This window comes from Sander lucioperca, chromosome 1 (genome assembly GCF_008315115.2).
Source record: "Sander lucioperca isolate FBNREF2018 chromosome 1, SLUC_FBN_1.2, whole genome shotgun sequence".
NCBI lineage: Eukaryota > Metazoa > Chordata > Actinopteri > Perciformes > Percidae > Sander > Sander lucioperca.
In genome coordinates, this window is record NC_050173.1 from 22,229,563 (window position 1) to 22,252,454 (window position 22,892).

At 39.6% G+C, this 22,892-nt stretch overlaps 2 protein-coding genes across 11 annotated transcripts in view; both read left to right on the plus strand.

Annotated features, from left to right (window-relative positions):
- Positions 1 to 825: 825 nt before the first annotated feature.
- Positions 826 to 20,035, plus strand: cpa6 (carboxypeptidase A6). Its single transcript, XM_031281957.2, has 11 exons — positions 826 to 1,277; positions 4,110 to 4,185; positions 9,738 to 9,862; positions 11,113 to 11,227; positions 12,144 to 12,245; positions 12,346 to 12,450; positions 14,305 to 14,415; positions 14,928 to 15,018; positions 17,920 to 18,122; positions 18,264 to 18,348; positions 18,885 to 20,035. The coding sequence occupies exons 1-11, from the start codon at positions 1,162 to 1,164 to the stop codon at positions 19,097 to 19,099; spliced, it is 1,344 nt and encodes a 447-aa protein (XP_031137817.1). The 5' UTR covers positions 826 to 1,161; the 3' UTR covers positions 19,100 to 20,035.
- A 1,066-nt stretch (positions 20,036 to 21,101) lies between these two features.
- The window catches only part of arfgef1 (ADP-ribosylation factor guanine nucleotide-exchange factor 1 (brefeldin A-inhibited)), a 54,602-nt gene continuing 52,811 nt past the window's right edge, over positions 21,102 to 22,892 (plus strand). For all 10 annotated transcript variants that reach the window (XM_036000478.1, XM_031281930.2, XM_036000487.1 and 7 more), the window contains exon 1: positions 21,102 to 21,463. In XM_036000478.1, coding sequence (XP_035856371.1) covers positions 21,340 to 21,463 — 124 coding nt within the window. In that variant the 5' untranslated portion in view covers positions 21,102 to 21,339. The remainder of the gene's footprint in view (positions 21,464 to 22,892) is intronic.

Sequence of the window (22,892 nt, forward strand, 5' to 3'; positions counted from 1 at the left end):
GGGTGTAAAACAGGTGGTGCAATGTTGACACTGGAGAGAAGCATGTGAAAAATGTGCTGCTGCCATGCAATCACAAAAGAAAAAGGCTGGCAGTTGACTTAGACATTTAATCACTGTGTTGCGTGATAAGTAGAGGATCAAACGGAGGAACGAAAAGCCTGGACTAACAGGGAGAGCCACCTTAAACTTCACAGAGGGATTCCTGGTGGAGCCAAGCCAAGGCACTGACAGACCTGGTATCAGTCATGGCTTTGAGGTGAAGATGTATAAGCGGACAGGAAGCCGAGGATCCAGGAGCTCAATGGGCTCTTAATGTCTGAATGAACAATACTCCTTTATTGTTTTCTGGATTCATTATGTTCTTCCTATCCCATGTGGGACATGCAGTACATTTGATTTGTACTGGTCAAGTTTGGTGACATGATGGCACTATAACAAGATTTTCATTGGGACATCCTGCTGTTCTTGCATGCATCAGAAAAACACAATTGTGCAGATGACAGCTACTTTGTTAGAGTCTGAACTGTATGTGCATCATTATATAGATGGGTCAGGGTATCATTGGATAACCCAGATGATCCAGTGGACAGCAGCACAACACATTTGACAGTTTTATCAAGACAAGAGCTGAGTGTCTTCTTCAAAGGACCTGAGCTGAGAACACTAGAAGAATAAGCCTGTTGTTCTGAAGTGATAAAGATGAGTTAGGCTACTTGATACAGTTCATGTCTCCACACAAAACTGTATGCATCACTTAACATGTTAAAAGAAACATAATTTTCATTTGGTGAACGTGTCCATGTGTTCCCGGCTCACTATAGCTGATCCCTTAGAGCACACTTGATGATCAGGGATCCAGTTACCAACTTCTCCGACACCGGGCCACGTGACTCAGGTCCTCCTCATTTTAAAAAGAGCTGCTACCCTGTAATTCCCTCCACAGCTTCAAAGAGGTGCTAAATGCTTCCCCTGTGCCAGATGACCGACTTTCGCACCTTTTGCACCTTCTGTGTCAGCGGGAGAACTACTGGAGAGTGCACCGCGGCGAAAAAGTGACTTGTGCGCTGGACCGAGTCAATCACATTTCTTCTCCGATAAGTTGGCGTGCATCCTGCAAAGTAGCCTCATCGGTATCCTCCGTCTTTGATCTGCTGGCCAAGGATGGTACTGGACCATAGGAGCGCATTTCGCGCCTCCGTTTTACTGGCATGTGTGATAATCTGCGGTAACGTGCTATGTCCCGTCGGTGCCTATCTCTACAGCAACCGCTACGCAGGGTGAGTAAAGACCCCCCATTCATTTCTGGGGCTCACGAGAGCTTGCATTCTACAGGAAAAGCGCTCTGTTGCTATCAGAAGTTTTTCTGCAGAGACTTTACAGCAAGAGACGGGTTTTATCTTATGTTCTGAGTTGAGAGTATAAACAAAGAAAGTCTTTATGCTCACAATCTTCCTTATCGTTTTGGGACATATTTCCTGTTTGAGACATAATATAATGTTTGAAGTTTACTCTACACTGATCTTGTTGTCTGATGGCATTTTGATAAGACTGTCTGATGTGCTGCAGTAAGGCATTCAGATTGCTCATGATAGGCACGGATGACACTGGGGATGCTTGCGGCAAAAGTGGCCTGTCAAACTGCTTAAAGTATTCATTTAAAAAAGTATAGCTGTAAGATGGCAGCAACTCCCAACTCTCTTTGTCTAGCCATGTGTTTCTGTAATCACAAGAGAAAACAAATTTGTCATTTTTATCAAAAGTCCTGGCATATCAGTCTGTCTGCATGTTTATAAAGCTGAATGCGGGGCACGCACCTCCCCACCTAGCCCCTAAAAGTAGCTGGTAGCCTAATAGATGGTCTCCAATGGGACTACCTGGAGCTGGACGCGTATAGTAATTTGGGTAGACATGTAGAGGACATGTCTGGACCATGTAAGGATTTATGGTCTGTTTTTCAAAAGAGCTTTTGATGCAATTTATCATAAGTGGAGGGAGACCACCTCTGATGGAAACCCCCTCCTTGTCTGTCTTAAACAACATATATTTTGGATATAGTCCAACAATTGCGTGCCTCACACCACCTCTGGTTTGACAGAACAAGTCCCAGTGTGTGTGTGTGTGTGTGAGTGAGGGGGCGGGCTGTCCTGTTCAGAAAATCAGGGATGTGGTGGGTGCTGTTTATGTCAGCCTCCCAATGAGCCTTAGTCTAAAAGGAAGACTTCCATTGTCAAAATATTTCATATCATTCATTAACAGATTGTATTGTATTATATTACAGTATCAAAACACTGCTGAGAGTCAACGTCTTGGTTTGAAACAAATTGCTTCCATTCCAGAGAGAGTACTGCTGTGGGAGTCAACAGACTGACAACTTAAGGACAGCTTTAGCTCTGAGAGCCCTGCAGCTGGTAGATTCAAAGCAAAAAGCATTTACCAGGCCAACACTGTAACAAAAACAGTCTGTCGTCTTTGAGAATCACTACAAGATTAAGAAATGGTTCACTGTGGACTACAGTAGAGCTCTGGGGTGCCACTTTATTTTCTCATGTGTGTGCATTGTGTTGTACTAACTCACATCAGTGAGGATTGATTGAAGATGTGGAAATGCGTATTTCTCTGATGTTTCAGACAGCAAGACTATATTATACTACAGGCTTGTTTTTAAAGTTTGCAGTCTGTCTAGATTGAGTTTGCCTCATTTCTATCACATGCAAACAATATTCTTACCTCCAAAAATGACTGCCTGTCCGCTTTAAAGTCCGTCTTCTATCACCATCATTGCCATGGAAACAGGCTGTTTTTGGACAATTTGTTATGGTGGTCACTGAAATGGGGTGGCCAGCCACTCACGTGAGACACCCGGACCCCTTTTGTTCCTCAAAACCTTAAAGAGGCCGGCTGCCACCTTTGTTTAGGGGGCCCGACTTCCTGCGTGACACATTGTAAAAAGCTATTTGAAATAAGCAAAACATAAGAGAGGATGACACCGAGAGAGAGAACGAAAGGGGCTAAAAAAAACATGAGACATGGAAGTGGACATTATACTGGGCAGACACAGAGACTGTAATGAATTATTGGCAGCATGTTAGCTGTAAGGTCAACCCCGGGATCTGCAGAGTGAAAGCAACACTATGTGAGACTCATGTTGAGGATAATATAATATTGTTTTAATATAAAATATGTGGTTTGCAGGCTCTCAAGCTTATCTATCTACTTAAGTGTTTGTTTTAGTTATGTGCCCAGACCAACATGTGAAGAATAATATTACTGTGTAATTATGTTTTTATATTGAATTATAACTAATCTCTAATGTATTCCATAACAAATTAATTCACGTTTTTCTGCATTTAACTAAAATGAAATTCTTTTTGATTCTCAATTAACACAATTTAATTAAGTGTTATTATCTGACCACAGATGTTTAAATACAGTACACTACAGCTTTATTTAAGCCTCATCTTATTTATGAATTCTAAAAACAAAAAACAAAAAAAAACCTTTCTGTGGTTTTAACCAACCAAACACCTTGTGCGGTGTTTCGGCCTTCACATTACAGTTTTATAAATGATTTGTTTTCTGTGTATAAACACTATACACATGAACAAAACAATGTTGCACTGTCAAACACATTAAAGTATTGGATTATACTTGTTCATATGTTCAGGTGTTTTTCACATCTATCTACATCACATATTATTATATGAGGGATATATTTCATATATCATGTTTGAAAATGTGAAACAGCTGCTGCTACTGTATCCACCAAAGAATAGTTCCAGGTGCTACCTACAGAGCTGGAAACGCTGAAATATAATCCTTTAATGAGGTCTCACCCAGCTTGTTTGACTGAGGTTTGACCCTGTCATCTATAGGACTCTGAAAGAGGAACCACCCATTTCACCATCAAACATCTGTTATTATAAGTGTCACCTTCAATCAGCACAAAAGCAGGTAGCATTACCTGTGACTTCATGGCCTAGATGTTTTTGAAATGATGTGCACTTAGTGAAAATTGATCCAAGACCTGTTACAGTGAATTTTAGTGCGGTTAAAACCCCTTTGGGGCACTTTGAACCCAGCACTTAAAAATAGCTCTGTTGTTTTTGCAGTGATCAAGTCTTCAGGATAACCCCGAGTAATGATGAGGAGGTCCGAGTGCTCAAGAAAATTCTGGGACACATGAAGGTTGGTACATATCCCCCCCCAACAAAAAAAAACACACACACACACACACACGCTGCTCACTATTCTGACTTATATTTATGACTGTATTCATCATCAGACACCATTTTAAATAATTTCACTTAAAAAAATCTGTTTGTTTTGACTTGTTATTGTTGTGTGTGTTTTCTGAAATGCCATATTAAAATGTCATATCAGTTATTATTCTGCTCACACCAGCCTATAGTCCCTTAGTGGTCTTTTCTATGACACTTGAACAGCAGTCACAGACAGAGTGAGGCGTGACGCTGGTGGTTAAAGCAGGGTGATGTGACAGAGGGCTGGGGACAGAGAGGCAACGAGCAGCCGAGTGTGGTCATCCGTCACAGTCAGAACATATTCCCTGTCTGAAAGAGCCAGATACTGTTGAAAGGAGAACCCCCAGGAGAAGAATGGGAGAGGAATACAAAAGACTTTTTCATAATGACGTCTGAATGTTTGGATCTCTTGCAGTTACAAACTGTATGAACATGTGTTTCAAAGACACTGAAATAAGGGGGAATCCCTGGAGGACACGAGGCTTTGCTTCTTTTCCCAAACTCATTTGGCAGTAATTACCCATCAGCCTCAGGAGCATAGATGACCTTCCTTTGCACATTGTTTTAGTTTGCAAATACGCAGCAAAGGTTGTTTGTAAAGCATAAAAACCATGATGCAATTATAGACATTAATGTGCAGCAAATAGTCAAAGAACTTCTTTGAATAATTGGTTGAACAGTTGATTTAACTAAAAATCAGCGTTTCCAGTATTACTGTCCCTATGCAGATGAATGGTACATTTAGAGGAATCATGCTTATGAAAGACCAAAGCATATTTGTGAATATTAGAGTGATGCTGGTCATTATTTTTTTCCAGTAATAACCAATGACTAATAAATCAAAAGACAACAAAAACCTCTGATAGCATAAAGGTTTCTAAGACAGGTCAGCCTTATGTCATACTTATCGGAATCAGTAAATCAATATTTGTATTCCATAATTAAAAAGCGTACACTTTTTAAGTCTGATTCCAGTATTTGTAGACTTTAGAAATGTACTAATTAAATAACTAATTCAGTATTTCTCCATCAGAATTGTTTATCATGGCAGTGTGGAGAGGGCTTTGAAACAGAATTTAGATTTTATGTTGAAATAAAACAGTAGTGCTATAATCTCAACACAAGGCCCACTTAGACATTTTTTAGGTTTAACTTTTATTGCCATCTCACACTTTATTTTACGGGTCTGTTTCCTAATAATTTTCTAGGAAGTTTCCTGGAAAGAACTATGTAATCTTGTACTAATTATAGAGAAAATAGAGGCAAAGCTCTGTGAGCGTTTTTAGTTAGTTTTGTTGATTTGATATGTTTGGAACAATTTCCTTGAAATAACTGCTCCATTTAAATAAAATTTTCAGACAACATAATTGAACAGCTAATTGAGAAAATAAAATATGAAACTTTCTGGAGACTCTTTGGGAGAGTTGCAGAGATTTAAATGTGCCACAGCTCTGTGGCAGCGTGGTCCGTTTCTCCAGTTTGGTTTGGTCCACTTGGGTTGTATTTGTGCAGCCAGATGCCACACCAACAGTTATGGAAGGCATCTGTTCGGGTTTAGGTCAGGCTTTTGTTTAGTGGTCCAAAACCAATACAGCTCTGAAAAGGGAATGAACAGAAGAGGACAAAAAAGAGGATTCAGTAAATGTTTATGATTTGTGGTGAGGGATAGTAGGAGAGAGCCAGGGTGCTGGTCGGGACCTGACCGAAGCTTTACGTATGTAAGGGCAGCGGACACGGTGCTCCAAGGCCAACTGAGGCAGTGGCAGCCTATTGTTTGGACAGCTGTGGACTTGTGTTTTCAGTAGCTTAGCCACACTGCCATGACTCCAGTGCCAGAGTCAAACTTTTCAGCCTCAGGCTAGACATGGGGTCAAATAATAAACACTACTGGCCACTACAGAATGCAAGAGAATCAAGAATCAGATCCATCAGCAACAAAATAACCCATTTCTTTGAGTAATTATCCAAGATTTTTGTTTGGCTATGCTCTACGGTTTACTTTACATTGAACCTAAAACCCGTGAAGGATTTTACTTTTGCTTTTTTCCAAACACCTGTTGGTAGGTTGGTCATTCCCAAGAAAAATCTTCTGGTACACAAGAATCAATGTTTCTAGAAGCAGCAACAACAACAGTTTAGGATAAATGTAAGCAACCTTAATGATACGAGTACGAGCTATGAAAGCCACCATTATTGGACATAGTATGATCTAGAGAAAGCATTAATACAGGTTTAAATTAAAGTCCTGGATGCAGTGTTTTTTGACTCACAGGTGAACTCTGGGCAGCCTAGAGAAAAAAAACACAACATCTCCTGAATGCACCCAGTAAAGCAAATACCTTCACCAAAGCTATGTATGCATTGTCAAGATAAGATATTTCTTACAGTACATGTTGGATTTTCACAAAAAGTTAATAATTACCACTTCAGCTCCTGGAGAACATGTTTATGATTGTACCTGAAAGGGGACTCAAGATATTGACTGTTGATACTGTTTGATCATGATCTATTAATCATTTGATCTATAGTTTAACGTAATCTATAATTTCCTAAAACATAAGGTGATGGCTTTAAATGTCTTATTTTGTCTAAAAAACACTCCAAACCCCAGATGTTAAAAAGAAAAGCAAATTTTCACAATAGAGAAACTGGAATTATGCATGGCGACAGGTGACTTAAAGCTATAGTGCGTAGTTTCTGTCTCCCCCATGAGGAATTCTAAGTAAAAACACTGTCGGCGCGTCCACATGATACAAGCCTACGTGATCGCGCACGCCCCCCATTGTTGCTGATTCTGTTGATCAACTGATTAATTAATCAGCTAATTGTTTCAGAGACCAAACTGAAACAAATAGGAATCTCCAGTGACCCCTTGTCGTTTGAGGGGAGCGATGACAGAATGAGTGGCAGTCTTGTTCCTGGATCATAGAAGTTAGTTTGACGTGTTCCAGGGATTAAATCTGCTAAACAGATGCACCAATATCACAACCACTATGGCTGCTGTCATTGCTTCCTAGTTATTACATTATTTACTGTCTATGGAGCAGTTTCAGCATTTGTCTATTGATGACATCATCTCTCTGTCCTGCCGTGGGGGAAACTGACTGTTGTGGACATTGACATTTTAGAAAATACAAGTTTGCTGTCTTGCCGAGAGTTAGATAAATACAGTAAATATGAAGCTGGAGCCAGCAGCCGGTTCACTTTAGGTCTGGAAACTAAATTCCTCGGGTTTACGCCTGGCAACCTTGTGTTGACAACTGAACTTTTTTTTACAGATTAAACAAACAAGATATAAAGTGTTAATTAGTTAGCTTTAGAGGTGCTGGTCGGCAGATTTTGTTACTTTTGGATAGAGCCAGGCTTGCTGTTTCCCCCTGTTTCCTGTTTCCTTTATGCTAAGCTAACCAGCTGCTGGCTGTAGCTTCATATTCACTGTATGCACAGGAGAGTGATATTGGTCTTTTAATCGAAAAAATGAATAAACGTATTTCCACAAATGTTGAACTATTCATTTTTATGTTAGAGCATCCAATATCAGGCTGTGAAGCCAACAGCTGGTATTTTGATTATAATACATATTCACTTAAAAACTGTGTTTTACTTTGGTGTGTTGTGTTTTACTTAAAGCAACAGCTTCACCGCATCTGCCAGCTCTTTTTATTGAACTATAACTTTTTCTTTCTTGTTCTGCCCATGCTAGTGTTACATCAACCAAAACAACACAAATGCAATTTATAGCTACCCTGTATACACAGACGCACACATAAAAAAGAAGGATCACATTAAAAATGAGACAAAAGATTTGAAATACAGACGAAGCATCTTTAGGGCTCATAAATACAGCTATAAAATTTTAAATTGAGAGAATTGTTTGTGAGGAGTTGCATTATCTGATCAGAGATATTTAAGTGCCTTTTAGGCCTACATGCTTTTTGTTTTGTTTGGTGGAGCTAAAACATTTGGGGTACTTAACCATTTGGAAACGCCATAAAAGTGCAGCAGTACATAGCGGTTTATACTCCAGGGCACCAAACATTCCAGCGGAGGATTTTCTACCCCTCTGGCACTAAACAAATTAAATAGTTAAATAAACTGGTATGCATTCTGTAAACTATTAAACCAATTGACACATTAACAAGCATGTGTACCAGCCTGCATGTCTCTGCCCCCATGTACAAAATGAAAGCCAGCTGAGGACGTTCAGACATGTCTGCAGAAACACTGACTATACAGAATTCTAGTCTCTGCAGTGACTACTGTGTGTATCATGTATAGGTCAGCTCTAGCTGTTATTTTATCAGTTATCACATGACGTCTGTGTTTATATGGGTGGCTAGCTGTTTCAGCTAAAGCTAACAGACCTGACTTTCACAGCCTGATAACAGCCGTGGAAAGACAGGATTTTTGTTGCTAATACGGAATCAAACGGTAGAGAGGAAAGCAGAGGAGGAGACATTCACTGCAGGTTGTTAATGGGACACATCAGAGTGTGTTTTGCCCCATTAACGCTGTAGAGTCATCAACATTCCCCTGATTTAGTCCATCGCTTGAAGGTAGAGACTAGAGGAATGTTAAACTGTCCAGGTCTTAACAAAACAACGTGGTCATCATCACCAAATGTTTGATGCTATTTTTAAACATCTACCAGAGAAGATAATACGTAGTAGTCTTTTTTTGGGTGAATTCTTTTTCTGAAACATATGCTCTTTAACCTTTAACTTTAGTTTCATTTTTTAGCCGGATCAGTATCTGTGTCATGCTGACTTTGTTAAGTGGAAGTGGGTATCATCAGCCAAAACATAACAGATCTACATTAAATATAGATTATGGTCAACATCATTATAAAATGTAATGTTTCCACAATTAATTAAAATTATTCAGTCACAACTGGCCACAGACTCAGATTTTAGTGCCACAGTATACCCTTGCCTCGTGTTACCTCACATAAAATGTATCCTTTCTCTGCAGTGTGGTATACATTTTAAATTGGTGGAAAGGAGAGCAGTGGTATAGGATTGCTGCTCTGTTTTGGCAGAAACCCTAATTTGACCAATCAAAGTTGGTATCTGAAAAAGTTGGTTGAATTCATACCAAGTCTGACAAAAAATACAACAACAAATCAATCAAAACCTTTTCATTATTATTATTATTATATAACAATATGTAGTGGAGATTTTGATCTGTTTACAATGTGGTTGCTATCCCTTTATTATTCTTGGTGTATGGGTTGGCGGCAATGCTGAAATGAATGAGCAGAGCTACTGCATGGATCAATATTGGATTTTTGCATCAATTTGATGAAGTATTTTGAAACATGCCTGGTATTTAATTTGCTGGATTTACCAAAAACAGACGATACTGATATTGCAATTTCGATTTTATATTTATCGCCTTCTCCTACCTCATAATGAAATCCTGCAGGGTGTTTGTGTCTCTCTATTCACTGTTCTAATATATTTGTCCTTTTTTCTTCAGGTGGACTTCTGGCAGCCCAACAGTGCTACTCTAATCTGTCAAAATGCCACTGTGGATGTCCATGTGAAACGCAATGACACGCGAGGTTTACATGCACGCTTAAAGCAGGAACATATTGATTATCGGTAAGAATGGAAGAATGGAATGAAATACACAGACATACTACAGTACACATGCATACTTTATCACATTTGGTAATCTTGTTATAGAGTGTCTAAACCCGGAGACACATCTGTTATCCAAAGGGCGTTGCAATTACCCAGCTTTCCTTAGCCAGAATATATGATTTGCACATGCAGACTCGGCCATACTTTGCATGCAAAAGAGCTTCCTCAAATCTGGGACACACACACAGTACATCAGAGCCCCTCTCCCAATCTGCTCCAAAAGCCGCCCTTTCATCTCCCCACCCTATCTCTCATCAAAATTAACATTGAAATGATGGAGTTTTATCAAAGCAGCCGCAGCTAGAAAGAATTCCATTGTCATCTCTGTCCTAAGGGAGGAATTTCAGATCTGAGAATGAGGTTGTTTTTTTGTACTCTGTGTTGATTTACTGAGAAAATGGTTCACACTGCAGGGGACATTTTTTAGAAGGTGGTTGGGTTTTGAGGGAGTGAGGCGTCAAAGATCTCATTTTACTCTTGGGGAAATAAGCTAGCTTTTTTAGTGTTATTGAAGTAGTTATAGATAGAAATGTACATATAAGGACCTCCATGAGGAAGTGTATTTTAGGCGAGTCTGGCTGCCCACATAGCTGCTATGATAACAGATCACATCAGCTGTTTTAGGTTGGAGTGGGCAGTGAAGAGGCAGAGAACTGATCAGACGTGAGACCAGTCTATAAACAGATAATGATGGTTATAATGATGGTTTTGGCTCATTCAACACATTTCATTGACTGATAGACAGCAGTGTTATAGCTAGTGCCATCTGTGCTATCAAACAGGGGGAGTGCTGATGTAGAAATCCGGTTTGGATGTTGGAAAAGAAGAGGATAAGTGAGAGCAGTTGCATAATCTGTGTTAGGAATGAGTCAACAATACAATTCTTCAACAAGTTAGAGTTCATGCTGTGTACAGAGACACAAACAGACAATATCTGCAGTAATTATTAATGCTATTTAATGTTTTACAGTAGCTATATATGACCTGCACTCTAATAAATAATGAAATACTGTGTCGCTGTATGTGAAGATTTGCTGCTTTTCTTTGGCATATTCTGCATATCGTTGTAAAATGATGTATTTGGGTTTGGGACTTTTGGTTGAACTAAAAAAGACATTTGACAAGTTGTGATGGGTTTTTTTATTGGTAAGGATGTCACGCTAGTTGTCTATCATGTTTCTGTTTAACTCCGTCTCTTCTATCCATAGGGTGTTTATCTCCAATCTGCAGAAGGAAATTGAAAAACAGACGGGATATCGCTCCTCTCGCAAGCGGAGGTCAGAGTCTCAGTATGACTACGAGGTTTACCACTCTCTGGAAGAGGTAGATGTGAAGCCCACCGTCGACCTGCCTACCTATCTCTCGCTCTCTAATCGAATGCACACAGAGTAAATAAACATCGTCTCTAAGGTGCTCTCGAACTCCCAATTACCCCATTCCACAGGTCTCTCTCCCACAGCCTCATGCTCTTACACACAGAGCACTGCACTCTACTTCAGACACTTCACAGTAGAGTGTTTATTTCCCCAGGTCGATTAGGCTACTGGTTCATGAATCTGTCAGGCCCTATGAAGCAGCATGAATTCCACACACAGATCCTGAGAGCCTACACAAATCTTTAGTATTCTTAACTTTGATCCCCTCCTTCGCTGTGAAACACACGCTTACACATGCATGCATCAGTGTGTGTTTGTGTGTGTGTACACAAGGTAGTTAAATACCAACCACTCCTAAACACGGGATGGCCAAAAAGAGGGGCTAAACAGCTTGCAAAGTACTGTGCCATATCTGCTATTATATGGCGGAGACGTTGCTACTTATACCCTTAAGAACTGAGTATTGTGCTTATTAAGTGATATTGTGAAGACGTGCTGCATGCTACTGGTCCATGAGTTTGCGTATGTATTGTACTGCATCTGCAATATTTGTGTCCCTGTACCATTTTTCTTCATGTGGACATAAATAAATGGTTAAAATGTGTGTGTGTGTGTGTGTGTTTTTGTGTGTGTGTGTGTGTGTGTGTCTGTGTGTGTGTGCAGACCAGACACATTGTGCAGACAAAGACACAACCACGTACAAATGCACATACTTCAGAGGCACATGGAGTATGTCTTTTTTTCAGATTGTCTGAAAGGTTAAATGCACATTAAACCATTATTTTTTCCCATTTACTCTTGAAAACTTTGTAAACAAATCTTTGAGTGATATTCACTCTTCTGCATTATTTGCTGTCCTTAAGATCCAGAGCTGGATGTTTGAGATGAACAGAACCCACACTGACCTGGTTGACATGTTCTCCATCGGGAGGTCGTATGAGGGTAAACCGCTTTATGTGCTTCAGGTAGGAGAAAAAGTATGAGACACACAAAAAAATGACACACGAGTGCGTGCACATGCACACTCATGCTACTCTAAAACTGACAGTGCTTGTCTCCTGTCAGATAGGAAAGAGAAGTCGTCATCAGAAGAAAGCTGTTTGGATCGACTGTGGCGTCCATGCCAGAGAGTGGATAGGACCTGCTTTCTGCCAGTGGTTTGTCAAAGAGGTAGTCTTGTTTTTCTAGTCTGCAAACTTGAATATAAAAACACTGTTTAAATTGCATGCATTGTTTGCATCAATGCATGTGTCAACACATATCTAAATGATAGCCTGTAGCCAGCAAGTCTGTGATGTTTGGTCTCTGGGGTCCTCAACAAAACGTGAACATCTGTTCACTCGTCATGCACAGTCATGCAAATACTGAAGATTACCCTTTATTGTTCAGATGTTGAACACAACCCTAGGCGTGCACACAAGTTCCATCACACCCTTAAGGTCTTAAATACTACCCTCTGAAGTGAGGACAGTACCAGACCAGAGCCAGACATTAACTGCAAGAACCTCTAATGGCTTGTTTTATACTTCATAGATGCCAGATGAGTGGGATTTGCAACACAGTGCCAGAGCATTAAGATAATTAAAGGAAAAGTCAATGAATATTAATGCAGAGCACTGAGTCACAGCCTTTTTTTGCTGAATTCTTGCATGATGATTGACCTCAACTGACAGGTACTTGAAAAAGGTTTAAACAAATGCTAAGAAATATTTTAAACTGTAGTAACTAAATGAGCTGATGTTGAGTAGCAAATAACGTAAATGTGCCACTATAAAGAAGCACATGCACATTCTAAAGCTTACTTTGTCTAACCTTGGTCACTGGACCATACCATTTACAAAACATTATTTTGTTGTGCTCTATAGTCATTCTGTTTGCATGACACTTCTTGAAATGGCCTCCATAATGATGGTTTAAACTAAAATGCTTGACTAATTCACCTAAGACCATTAGATGGACTTACAAGTTCAGTAGGGAATTCTTCAAAGAAGGATAAAGTAGGAGTAGGAAGTGAGTGACTAGGGGAGGCAAAAGACAAATAGCAGCAGAAAATCAGGAACACACTGACATAAAAATGAAGAAAAAAGAGAAAACATTTAAGGAAGGAAAACAGTCAAAGATGCTCTACTTGGCTCAAATATGTGCCCTAAAATGGGAATCCACAGTCATGTAGTTACTAAGGTTGGCCACTGGAGGTCAGGGTGCCATCTTGGTTTAGGGGTAAAAGCATTTTAACCTTGGCCGAAGTCTGATTAAAGAGCAGGTAAAAGCAATATTAGCCCAGTGCCGAGATCTCCCCACTTCAAATCCTCATCTATAGTCTGAGTATTAACCTACTGCAGTTGTGCATTTAAAGAACCGTGATAGCAATCATGCATATGGTTACAAAATAATAAAACATAGCATAGTATTTACATTTAACTGTATGATTAGACCACAATCTAGCTCGGTGCTCTATAATTATATTTAGAGCTGTAACAATTCCAAATTTTGCTGTACAATTAATTGTCTCAGAAATAATTGTGATTAACAATATAATTGTCTCTTTCTGTCAAATTAAAACATATTTATTACTTTATTACTTTTTCAAACAAATTAAAGTTTTGAAAGAATGCCAAGATACGTCGTTTGGTTCTATCACTGTTATGTGATCCAGATAAAGTAGTAACACAGGTACACAGCCTGTGAAGTAAACCATGCCTCTTTATTATCATAAAACATTGTATTTGGTTTCTAAAATGAATGATAATAATAACCCTCATCAATAAAAAAAAACAAAGCATTGGTCATTAACAAAAACCAGATTAAATTAAATTCGGAATACAAAAAATAGTCATCACTATTGGCAAAACTATGTGGCAAAAAAGTCATCACTGCTTCTGTACTTACGTTTTTAGCCATACCCCTTAGGACCTTAGCTAATGTTAGCAATTAATTACAGTTAATCGTAAAAATATTGCCATTAGACAATTATGTAATAATAGTTACAGGCCTAATTATACTGTTTTCATGTTATAATTCAAGGCAATCAACTCATACCATTATGACTCTGTGATGAGACGACTGCTTAACCAGCTCAACTTCTACGTCATGCCCGTCTTCAACGTGGATGGATATGATTTCAGCTGGACCACGGTACTGTAGGTCTTTCTACATACACAATACAGACTAAATCCTGCATGCTCATTCATTCATTTTCAAACAGCATGAGTCAGAAGTTTTGATTGTAAAGTATTCTGATGCTTTGCAGAATGCAGGGCCCAGAGGAGAAACACCTTTATTTTATTCAGGTGCTTGTATTCAGAACAACAACAACTGCTATCAAATCAATCCTGCCCACAGATTTTGAATAATTTCAAGGCAGTATGATGAATATTTTGTGTCCAAGTGGATTATAATTGATACAGTAATTGAAAAACTTAACAGCAGAGAGATAACAATGTGTTTTTGTCATTATGCAGCCCTTATCTCTGTGAAAGAATCTATGTATACTTCAGTGAAGAATGCTCCTCATCTACTGTCTACATATCTGGAATCTAAATGAGTGACAGATGGATTATTTGGAAGATGGCAGGAAGCTCCATTTGTTCGATAAGTCTGACAGTCAGGGGACATACACAGTGACAGTGGCTTTTTTTTCCCTTTAGGATCGGTTCTGGAGGAAAACACGGTCCAAAAATCACAAGTTCCACTGCCGAGGAGTGGACGCTAATAGAAACTGGAAAGTGAAATGGTGTGGTGAGTTCAATTACACTGAACTTCAACTGAAATCTGAGAAAAATCAACTGAATGCGGTGACACTTACACTGCAACTTGGCAAGGCACTCCTTGTAGTCTGTTGCTGATGACGTCTTTTCTGACTATTAATCAGTGTAAGCTGCGGATAAAATATTTGTGTGGTGACAACAATCTGTGTTTAATGTCATTTAGTCTCTGGTGGGAGGCGGGTGGAGGGGTTCTGCTGAGTCATCATCCGTCCAGGAGGGCTCTGAAAATATAGCAGAGATGTTTGCAGTACATTTAGACATACGGAGATGTGATGTGAGTTGAGAAACAGAAAGAAATTGAGGAACCAAGTTTTGCCCTCTCAAAGGAATATTAAGCTCACAAATTGGCCATTTGGATACTTAAAGCGTAACTCTCGCCAAAATGCAACCTAGGGTCTTTTTGTGAATGTACCCAAGTCAAACTTTAGTTTAAAAGCATAATTAGGACGGAAGCGTCACTTTTAAGATTTACCGTAGTCTCGTTTTTCCGTCAAATGGCCTTTTGAGGGAGTGCTAGGGGCACTTTTATGCTAGCCTCAAAATAGCTATTTTTAAAACACTAAGAAGGCTCAACACAACATTAAACTTTGCTCAAAGTATCACCAGGGGCTCTACACCTTAACGAAAGCATTGACAACATTGTTTGTGTACCCAGAGTTTACTAAAAAGAAAGGTTTTGAACAACTCACCGTAGGTCTTGTTGTTTCCGGCCGCAGCCATTTTATCAGTCAAAAACAATCGATTTCCGAATGCAACATAACAGGGAGGAGAGTAAAGATGGAAAGCTCCTAAAGATAAGTTCCATATAAATGCACGGATTATTTCTTGTTTTGTCATTATTGAAAAACAATATTGACCTCGTAGTTGAAAGAGGAGCCTCATATGGAGTCCGTTCATTCGCATTCGGATATCGACTCGTTTTGACTGCCGAGGTGGTAGCGGCCGGAAACAACAAGACCTACGGTGAGTTGTTCAAAACCTTTCTTTTTAGTAAACTCTGGGTCAGGATGAAGTTAACTTTTTTGAACTTTTTACCAGCCAGTTTTTTTTTTGTGTCATAAAGGTGAAAAACAGGAATTGCTGTGTCTCTATGATCCTATCCTGTCCTGTTGATGGTAGCCTACTCGTGGACATTGCGCCGTCATTACGTGCTGTAGTATGGGGGCCCCGCCTTGATAATCCTGCATAGGGGCCCGGTGTTGGCTCGTTACGCCACTGCATATAAGAGATGAGATGACTGACAAAATCAGGAGTAGCCTACGCGCACCACAACAACAACAAAACACTGGTGAATGCACACCATAACACAATAATTTTTTTTTGTATAGTTCTTAAAAATAAAAAAATAAATAAAAAGGAAACTTGTTTTGGGGAGAATAATACTTATTACTATTAATTCATTACTCTGGGCTGAGATTTCCTAGGAACCTTACCAAAAAGGCTCAGGATGCTGCAAATGTTGGTATAATATGAAAAAGGCTGGTGGATTTAAGACACAAAATAAGAATGTATTGAATGAATCAAATATGAACATATCTGTCATTGTCAGTGGCTTGTTAATCTTTGTTAGTTAATTTCCTATCCTGGCCTGGGACACACATTCATTCGGTTTAATAAAGTATTTATTTAACTTATCATTGCATTTACAATAACGAGAGTAGCTGTCCTCAATTTAGGTCATCCTGTAGGTCTCATCTGCGTTTTTTCCTGCATCCACCGTGTGCGTTTGTGCGTGTCTGTGCGTGTGTTTGCGTGTGATTGTGTGTGTGATTGTGTGTGTGTGTGTGTGTGTGTGTGTGTGTGTGCGTCAGTCGCGGGGGAAACGGAGCAGCCCCGCCCGCTGCAGAGAGCCGACAGTATTGAAACAGCAGCAGCTTCAGTGACAGCGTAAATTTATGTTAAAATGTCTACATGTTGGCAGGACGGTCTGAAATGTTTTACATGGTCTTTCGCTGTACGTTTTGTTGGTAAATGTGAGATGTTCGAGTCACACACACGTCTCGTCTTCATATCAGAAACTAGGAAATTAACTTTACCCGTTCTCACTCCCGCTTGGTCAGTGGCTGCACGTGGGATGCTGGGATTGTGTGAGTAATGAAAATGCGATAGGGGGCCCCGGCTGTCAATCAATGTCTTCCAGTGATGCGGGCCCCTGATTGGACCAGGCCCGTAAGCAACGGCGTACCCTGCTTACCGATAGTTAGGTGTCTGAATCACTCAATTCTCATTGGCTACCCGCCAACGTGGCAGGTAGATTGACAGTTTCACAAAAGTTACCCGCATTTGGCGGGTGGGCGGGTGCCAATTTCATGCCCTGCTCTGGGTACACGAACAATGTTGTCAATGCTTTCGTTAAGGTGTAGAGCCCCTGGTGATACTTCGAGCAAAGTTTCATGTTGTGTTGAGCCTTCTTAGTGTTTTAAAAATAGTGATTTTGAGGCTAGCATAAAAGTGCCCCTAGCACTCCCATTCGAAAGGCCATTTGACTGAAAAACGAATATTTGGTAAATCTTAAAAGTGGCGATTCCGTACTAAATATGCTTTTAAACTTAAGTTTGACTCGGTTACAGTCACAAAAAGACCCTAGGTTGCATTTTGGCGAGTTACGCTTTAATTTAAAAGCTTTTCTTAAAGGGAACCCACTGTCAGTGATATGTGAAATATATATGAAAGATGGGAATTTAACACAATTACATGGAAAAGACCTTGGTTTATACTTCAGTAATGGACTACTGAAGAATTGCATTAAACAGGACATAGTCAGTTCTGAGATAACTTTCGGCTCAACTAACCGAATGGAATCCAGATCTGTCCCTGAATGCATTCTGGTGTGATGAAAAGAATGCTTTTTTTCCCCCTTCCTTTCCTTCAGAGGAGGGTGCCTCCTCTCATCCCTGTGATGACACCTATTGTGGTCCCTTCCCTGAGTCTGAACCTGAAGTCAAGGCCGTCGCCAAGTTCCTGCGCAAGTACAAGAAACGCGTCAAAGCATATATATCCATCCACGCCTACGCCCAAATGCTGCTTTACCCCTATTCCTACAAGTATGCCACTATCCCCAACTTCAACTGCGTGGTAAGACACCCATTCCTTGATAATTAACCCATAAACGGTTATATGTTGGATTTACTTAACTGGAACGCCTTGATATTAAACCCTACTGTGCAGTCATAGATAGGATCACTAATGAGCTGACCTTATGCTTTCACTGCCCAGGAGTCAGCAGCTCATAATGCAGTGACAGCCCTGTACTCCGCCTATGGAGTGAGGTACAGATATGGACCTGCCTCCACCACCCTGTGTGAGTACTGTTCTTTCTCTTCATTGTATCTTCAAGGTTTAGAAAACGTAAAAGAATGGATTATGTGTTGTGTTGTACTTGTTGCTTTGTGCTGTACTTCCAACCACATCTGTGTTTCTTTCATCTGCCGACAAGGAAAATACAGTAGATCCTCATTCATGTTACGAAGTAGGGAGACGTGCCAGTTTTCTATAAATACACGATCAATTTAGTCTTTCACTCAGTGTACTGAACGTACCCCTTGAGAGGATCCAAATGCAGAGATGTAAATGTAGCATCGATGAAAATGAAATGCTTTCGGACTCACCTAAAATTGAATCAATTTGTTGTCAGCAGTGGTGGAAGAAATATTCAAATCATTTAGTTAAGTAAAAGTAGCAAGACCACATTAACAAGTAAAAGGCTTTCAATCAAAATGTAACTTAAGTGTAGTAAGAAGTAGAACTAAGTACAGAAGTATAATTACATGTCTAAATGCTTATATAACAAAATACTGTCCTAAGCTTTCTTATTCTGTTTGTTTAACTCCTTCACAGATGTTAGCTCAGGCAGCTCTATAGACTGGGCCTACAGAAACGGGATCCCGTATGCGTTTGCCTTTGAGTTGAGGGATACAGGATACTTCGGCTTCCTCCTGCCTGAGTCCCTGATCAACCCGACCTGCACTGAGACTATGAGGGCAGTGAAGGCCATTGCATCGGGTCTGCTTAAGAAGTGTGAAACAGACAGGGATAAATTTCCATATATATGAGCTAACTGTAGGTCCCCCGCCGGAGCTCCACCTTCCCAGTTCCTTAATCTCAACAAATCATATTTCTTTGAGATTTCATATTCCTCGCAGATATTATCAAGTGAAGAGCTGAGAAGGAACAGCAAAGCATACATTTTAATTTGCTTTTCTTGTGTTTAAGGTTGTTCGCCTTTTTTTCCTTTTCTGATGAAATATGAACTTATGGGGGTGTTTTCTGTGTGTGTCCCAATACCCATGAATCCTATGAGGGACAAGCCTGTTTACATACAATAAGATCGCACATTTGGAGTCAAAGAGCATCCTGCTTGATCATTGGGCCATTACAGTACTTGCAAATTCAGTGTCCTGAGCTTAAATCCTTTCTAGCGCGTAATCCTCTTCTCCTTCCCCAAATTCTGTAAGTAATACTAATAATGCAGATTTTTCCATGATACAAGCTGAATGGTGGTCATGTGAGCACTTGTGATAGAACAGCACTTTTTTTTAAAGAAACAGCTACGATTTTAATGTTTTCCAAAAATGTGTTATGTTAAACAAACTTTTTACAACAGTTTTTAATAACCCTATCGCTATTTTTATTCTGGTTGCGTTTTATTTTGAAATTAGTCCTACCAAGTGCCAGTAGCTTAATGTTAATGAATTAATGCCGTTATTACTGCAACATTGTTGGTGTACATAATATGCTATCACCTGACAATCTTAGGTTTGGTTTAAATTGAGATGTTTTTTGTTAGATGTTAGTTGTTGTTTTTTTTATTTGGTTCAGACTGATATTTGGATTGAAGGACCTCTCACTTCAGCAGCTTACTGTGTCATTACTCAGGTATGGATCAATGACAGAGTCAGAAATGTTTACTTTTGACAGCTTATGTGCCAAATATGAGATTCTAATACATGTATGACATCTGACTTGAATACATGTTGGTCTATAACACAGTAAATGTTGAGTTCATCACATTCATTTCATCTTTACATCTCTTGTATTTATTTGAAAACAGCAAAATGTCACAATTGTATCCCATATTTGTGTTTTGTAGATGTTGATAGGTATGGTTAATAATAAACATTATTTTACTCACATATCTTTCATTGTGATAAACTCACTGAACTTTTTATTATAAAATTATAAAATGATAGCTTAAAGCACAACACTTTCAAAAATCCTCCTCTTTTCATTTCCCACTCTTCATATCCAGTCTCTGATTCTGCAGCTCTGCTCTTATTTATGGATTCAGAAACGATGGAACTGACATGCAAGACATCTTAAAGTGAAAGTGAACTTTCTGCCGCCCACAACTGCCAAATCTGTGTTGTCTATTTGCCAGATTTCCTGGATGTATTTGCTGTTGGATATTGCTTAAAGTTGCGCAAGGCTGTAAAAGGCAGTGTAGCAATACTACACATGTAGGTACACACACAGTCACAGATGAGGGGAAGCAGTAAGCAAAGTGATGGCAGAGTTGAACAAAAAGGTATAGTGATATTTGCAACAATGACTATAGACAATAACTTAATCTGAGCTATTAATGTTTGAGATTATTTTCAGGCTCTCAAAGGGAAAAAAATGCCTTTTAATGAATAAGGATGAGAAGATTGAGTTGTTTACATCAGTAATATTTGGCTTGAGTGAAACATGTCTATTTTCAAATATCATCTGAGGATCACAAAATTATTTTGAAAACCTGTAATTTAGCTGTCAAAAAATACAAATTGGATGCTCAGTTTTCCTGTTCATACTATTATTCACACAACAAAATACAGCCTTATATAAATGCACTTACATCTCACACATAAGTTGCCTACATTGTATAATGCCCATATATTTGTAAGTAGGCTATTTAAGTGGAAATGTGTGTTTTATTCAGCAAAAAAAAGAAAGAAATTTTGCACACATTGAATGTGGCATGCTGGTTTAATTCATACCATGCCAGTTATTTCACATGTGACTTTAACACGCCCATAGGCTTATACACGAAAGCTTAGCTGAAGAGTACGCTCATCTCCCTGCTGCCCCACTGCGGCCGTTCTCGAACGTACGTGACGTCGTTTCCTCTCTCCAACATGGCGCAGGAGGCAGGTCGTTAATGGAAATCTGAGGGATTTACCCCACCTTCTGTGTTTATTTATGTTTGTCTGTTAGGGGCTCTGTGGCTGACATTTATAAAGGAATACATCTCCATTCGAGGCGGCTGCAGCCCCCCTCGGGACCAGGCACACCTCGCCCTAAATTCCGGTGCGACATGTTTGAGGGCAAAAAGACGAAAAACATGTTCCTAACACGAGCTTTGGAAAAGATCCTGGCCGACAAGGAGGTGAAAAAGGCTCACCATTCACAACTGCGCAAAGCCTGCGAGGTGGCACTTGGTAAGTTATGTTGTTTTAGCCGCACATTTTTGCAGTCTTGGACTCATTGATTTAGACACGTCATGCACCCTTTCACTTTAACCGGTTATCCTGTCACAATGTCGCAGTGTTTGGCAACACAGTGTATTTTACATTCATAAATGCTGGCTGCTTATAATGTCTTATTGTGTTACGTTATAATAAAGGAAAACCTTAGTTCTTAATTGACGTGGCACGGGCTCCGTGGAAATGATTCCGTGTAGAACACGGAAATGGTGCAGGAGGGTGGGTGTTTGCAACGCTGTACCGATGCTGCGAAACTAGTAGCGATGTGAGAAAAGGCCGAGCACTAGATAGAAAACAAAGTTGTTGACGGCTGTATCCTCCTTCGATATCAAGCAAACCAACAGCTACACCTCATACATTCGTCAAGTGTAAACTATATTTATCTAAACTGCTTAATTCCATGTGTTTAACCCCATAAAGGTGAGATGTTAGTGTCTCTTCCTGGTACTGTAAGACGCAGCAGTGCCCGTTCAGTAGAGTGTTGTAGACATATTTGTTAAATCATTGAATACGCTGGGCTCTCTTCTTCATTATTATTTTTGTAAAACTACGTGTGAAGTCGGGACAGTGAGGGCAGAAGGTGTCAGCTGTCAGTAGCACTAGCACCTCTATGCTAGAACAACGTCAAGCTGTTGGTAATAATAAGACGTGATTTCCGGTCAGATCTGAAATAAAATTACAACTGAAATACACGTGAGACTGATAACACCAATACATGATAATACTAAATTGAAGAAAAAAAACAATAAGAAAGAATGAATATGAAATAACGAACTTTCTCTACGTATAGCATGTGTATCAAGACCATGCCAGCTGAGTATTACATTAACTGTGCTTTTATTTTGAAGTGAACATCACTTAACGTCCGGTTTTAAATTAACTGTATGCTGTAGCTTTATAAAACTTTGTTAGCAGGTGGATTTTCCGAAACATGTCCTTGCGGAAACTATACACAATTTTTTTTTTTTTTTTTTTTTAAATATCAACAAAACATAAATTCACATAGAATCAAAGGAGCTAATAATTAACAATTACTATACCATAGCCAATGTTATTTCCCCATGCCAGACTTTTTCTGTTCTGAGTTGGAACAAACTGGGGTTTGTCCTGCAAAGGGAGTAACATGACACTACCAAAGAAACAATGAGTCCATGTTATGCAGCAGCCAAGCATCCAACCTGTCCTGACAGTTGCTGCTATTACCAACTCATTCAGCTGTTGGGTTTTGAAATGGCCTTGAAGGCTAAATACACCAATCGTGTTTGTCTAGGCTTGCTCTGATGTTTTGTGAAACCAACACACCTACACACAAATTATATATTCCATCCCCCACTTCATTGTGTGTAGAGCAACAGTGGGGCGTGCAAGAGGTTAGCCTTTATTG

Coding starts and splice junctions, on each gene's coding strand:
- cpa6 (XM_031281957.2), top strand. CDS start 1,162: ATGGTACTGGACCATAGGAGCGCATTTCGCGCCTCCGTTTTACTGGCA. Junction 11,228..12,143: donor TTTACCACTCTCTGGAAGAG/GTAGATGTGAAG, acceptor GCTGTCCTTAAG/ATCCAGAGCTGGATGTTTGA. Junction 18,349..18,884: donor ACCTGCCTCCACCACCCTGT/GTGAGTACTGTT, acceptor ACTCCTTCACAG/ATGTTAGCTCAGGCAGCTCT.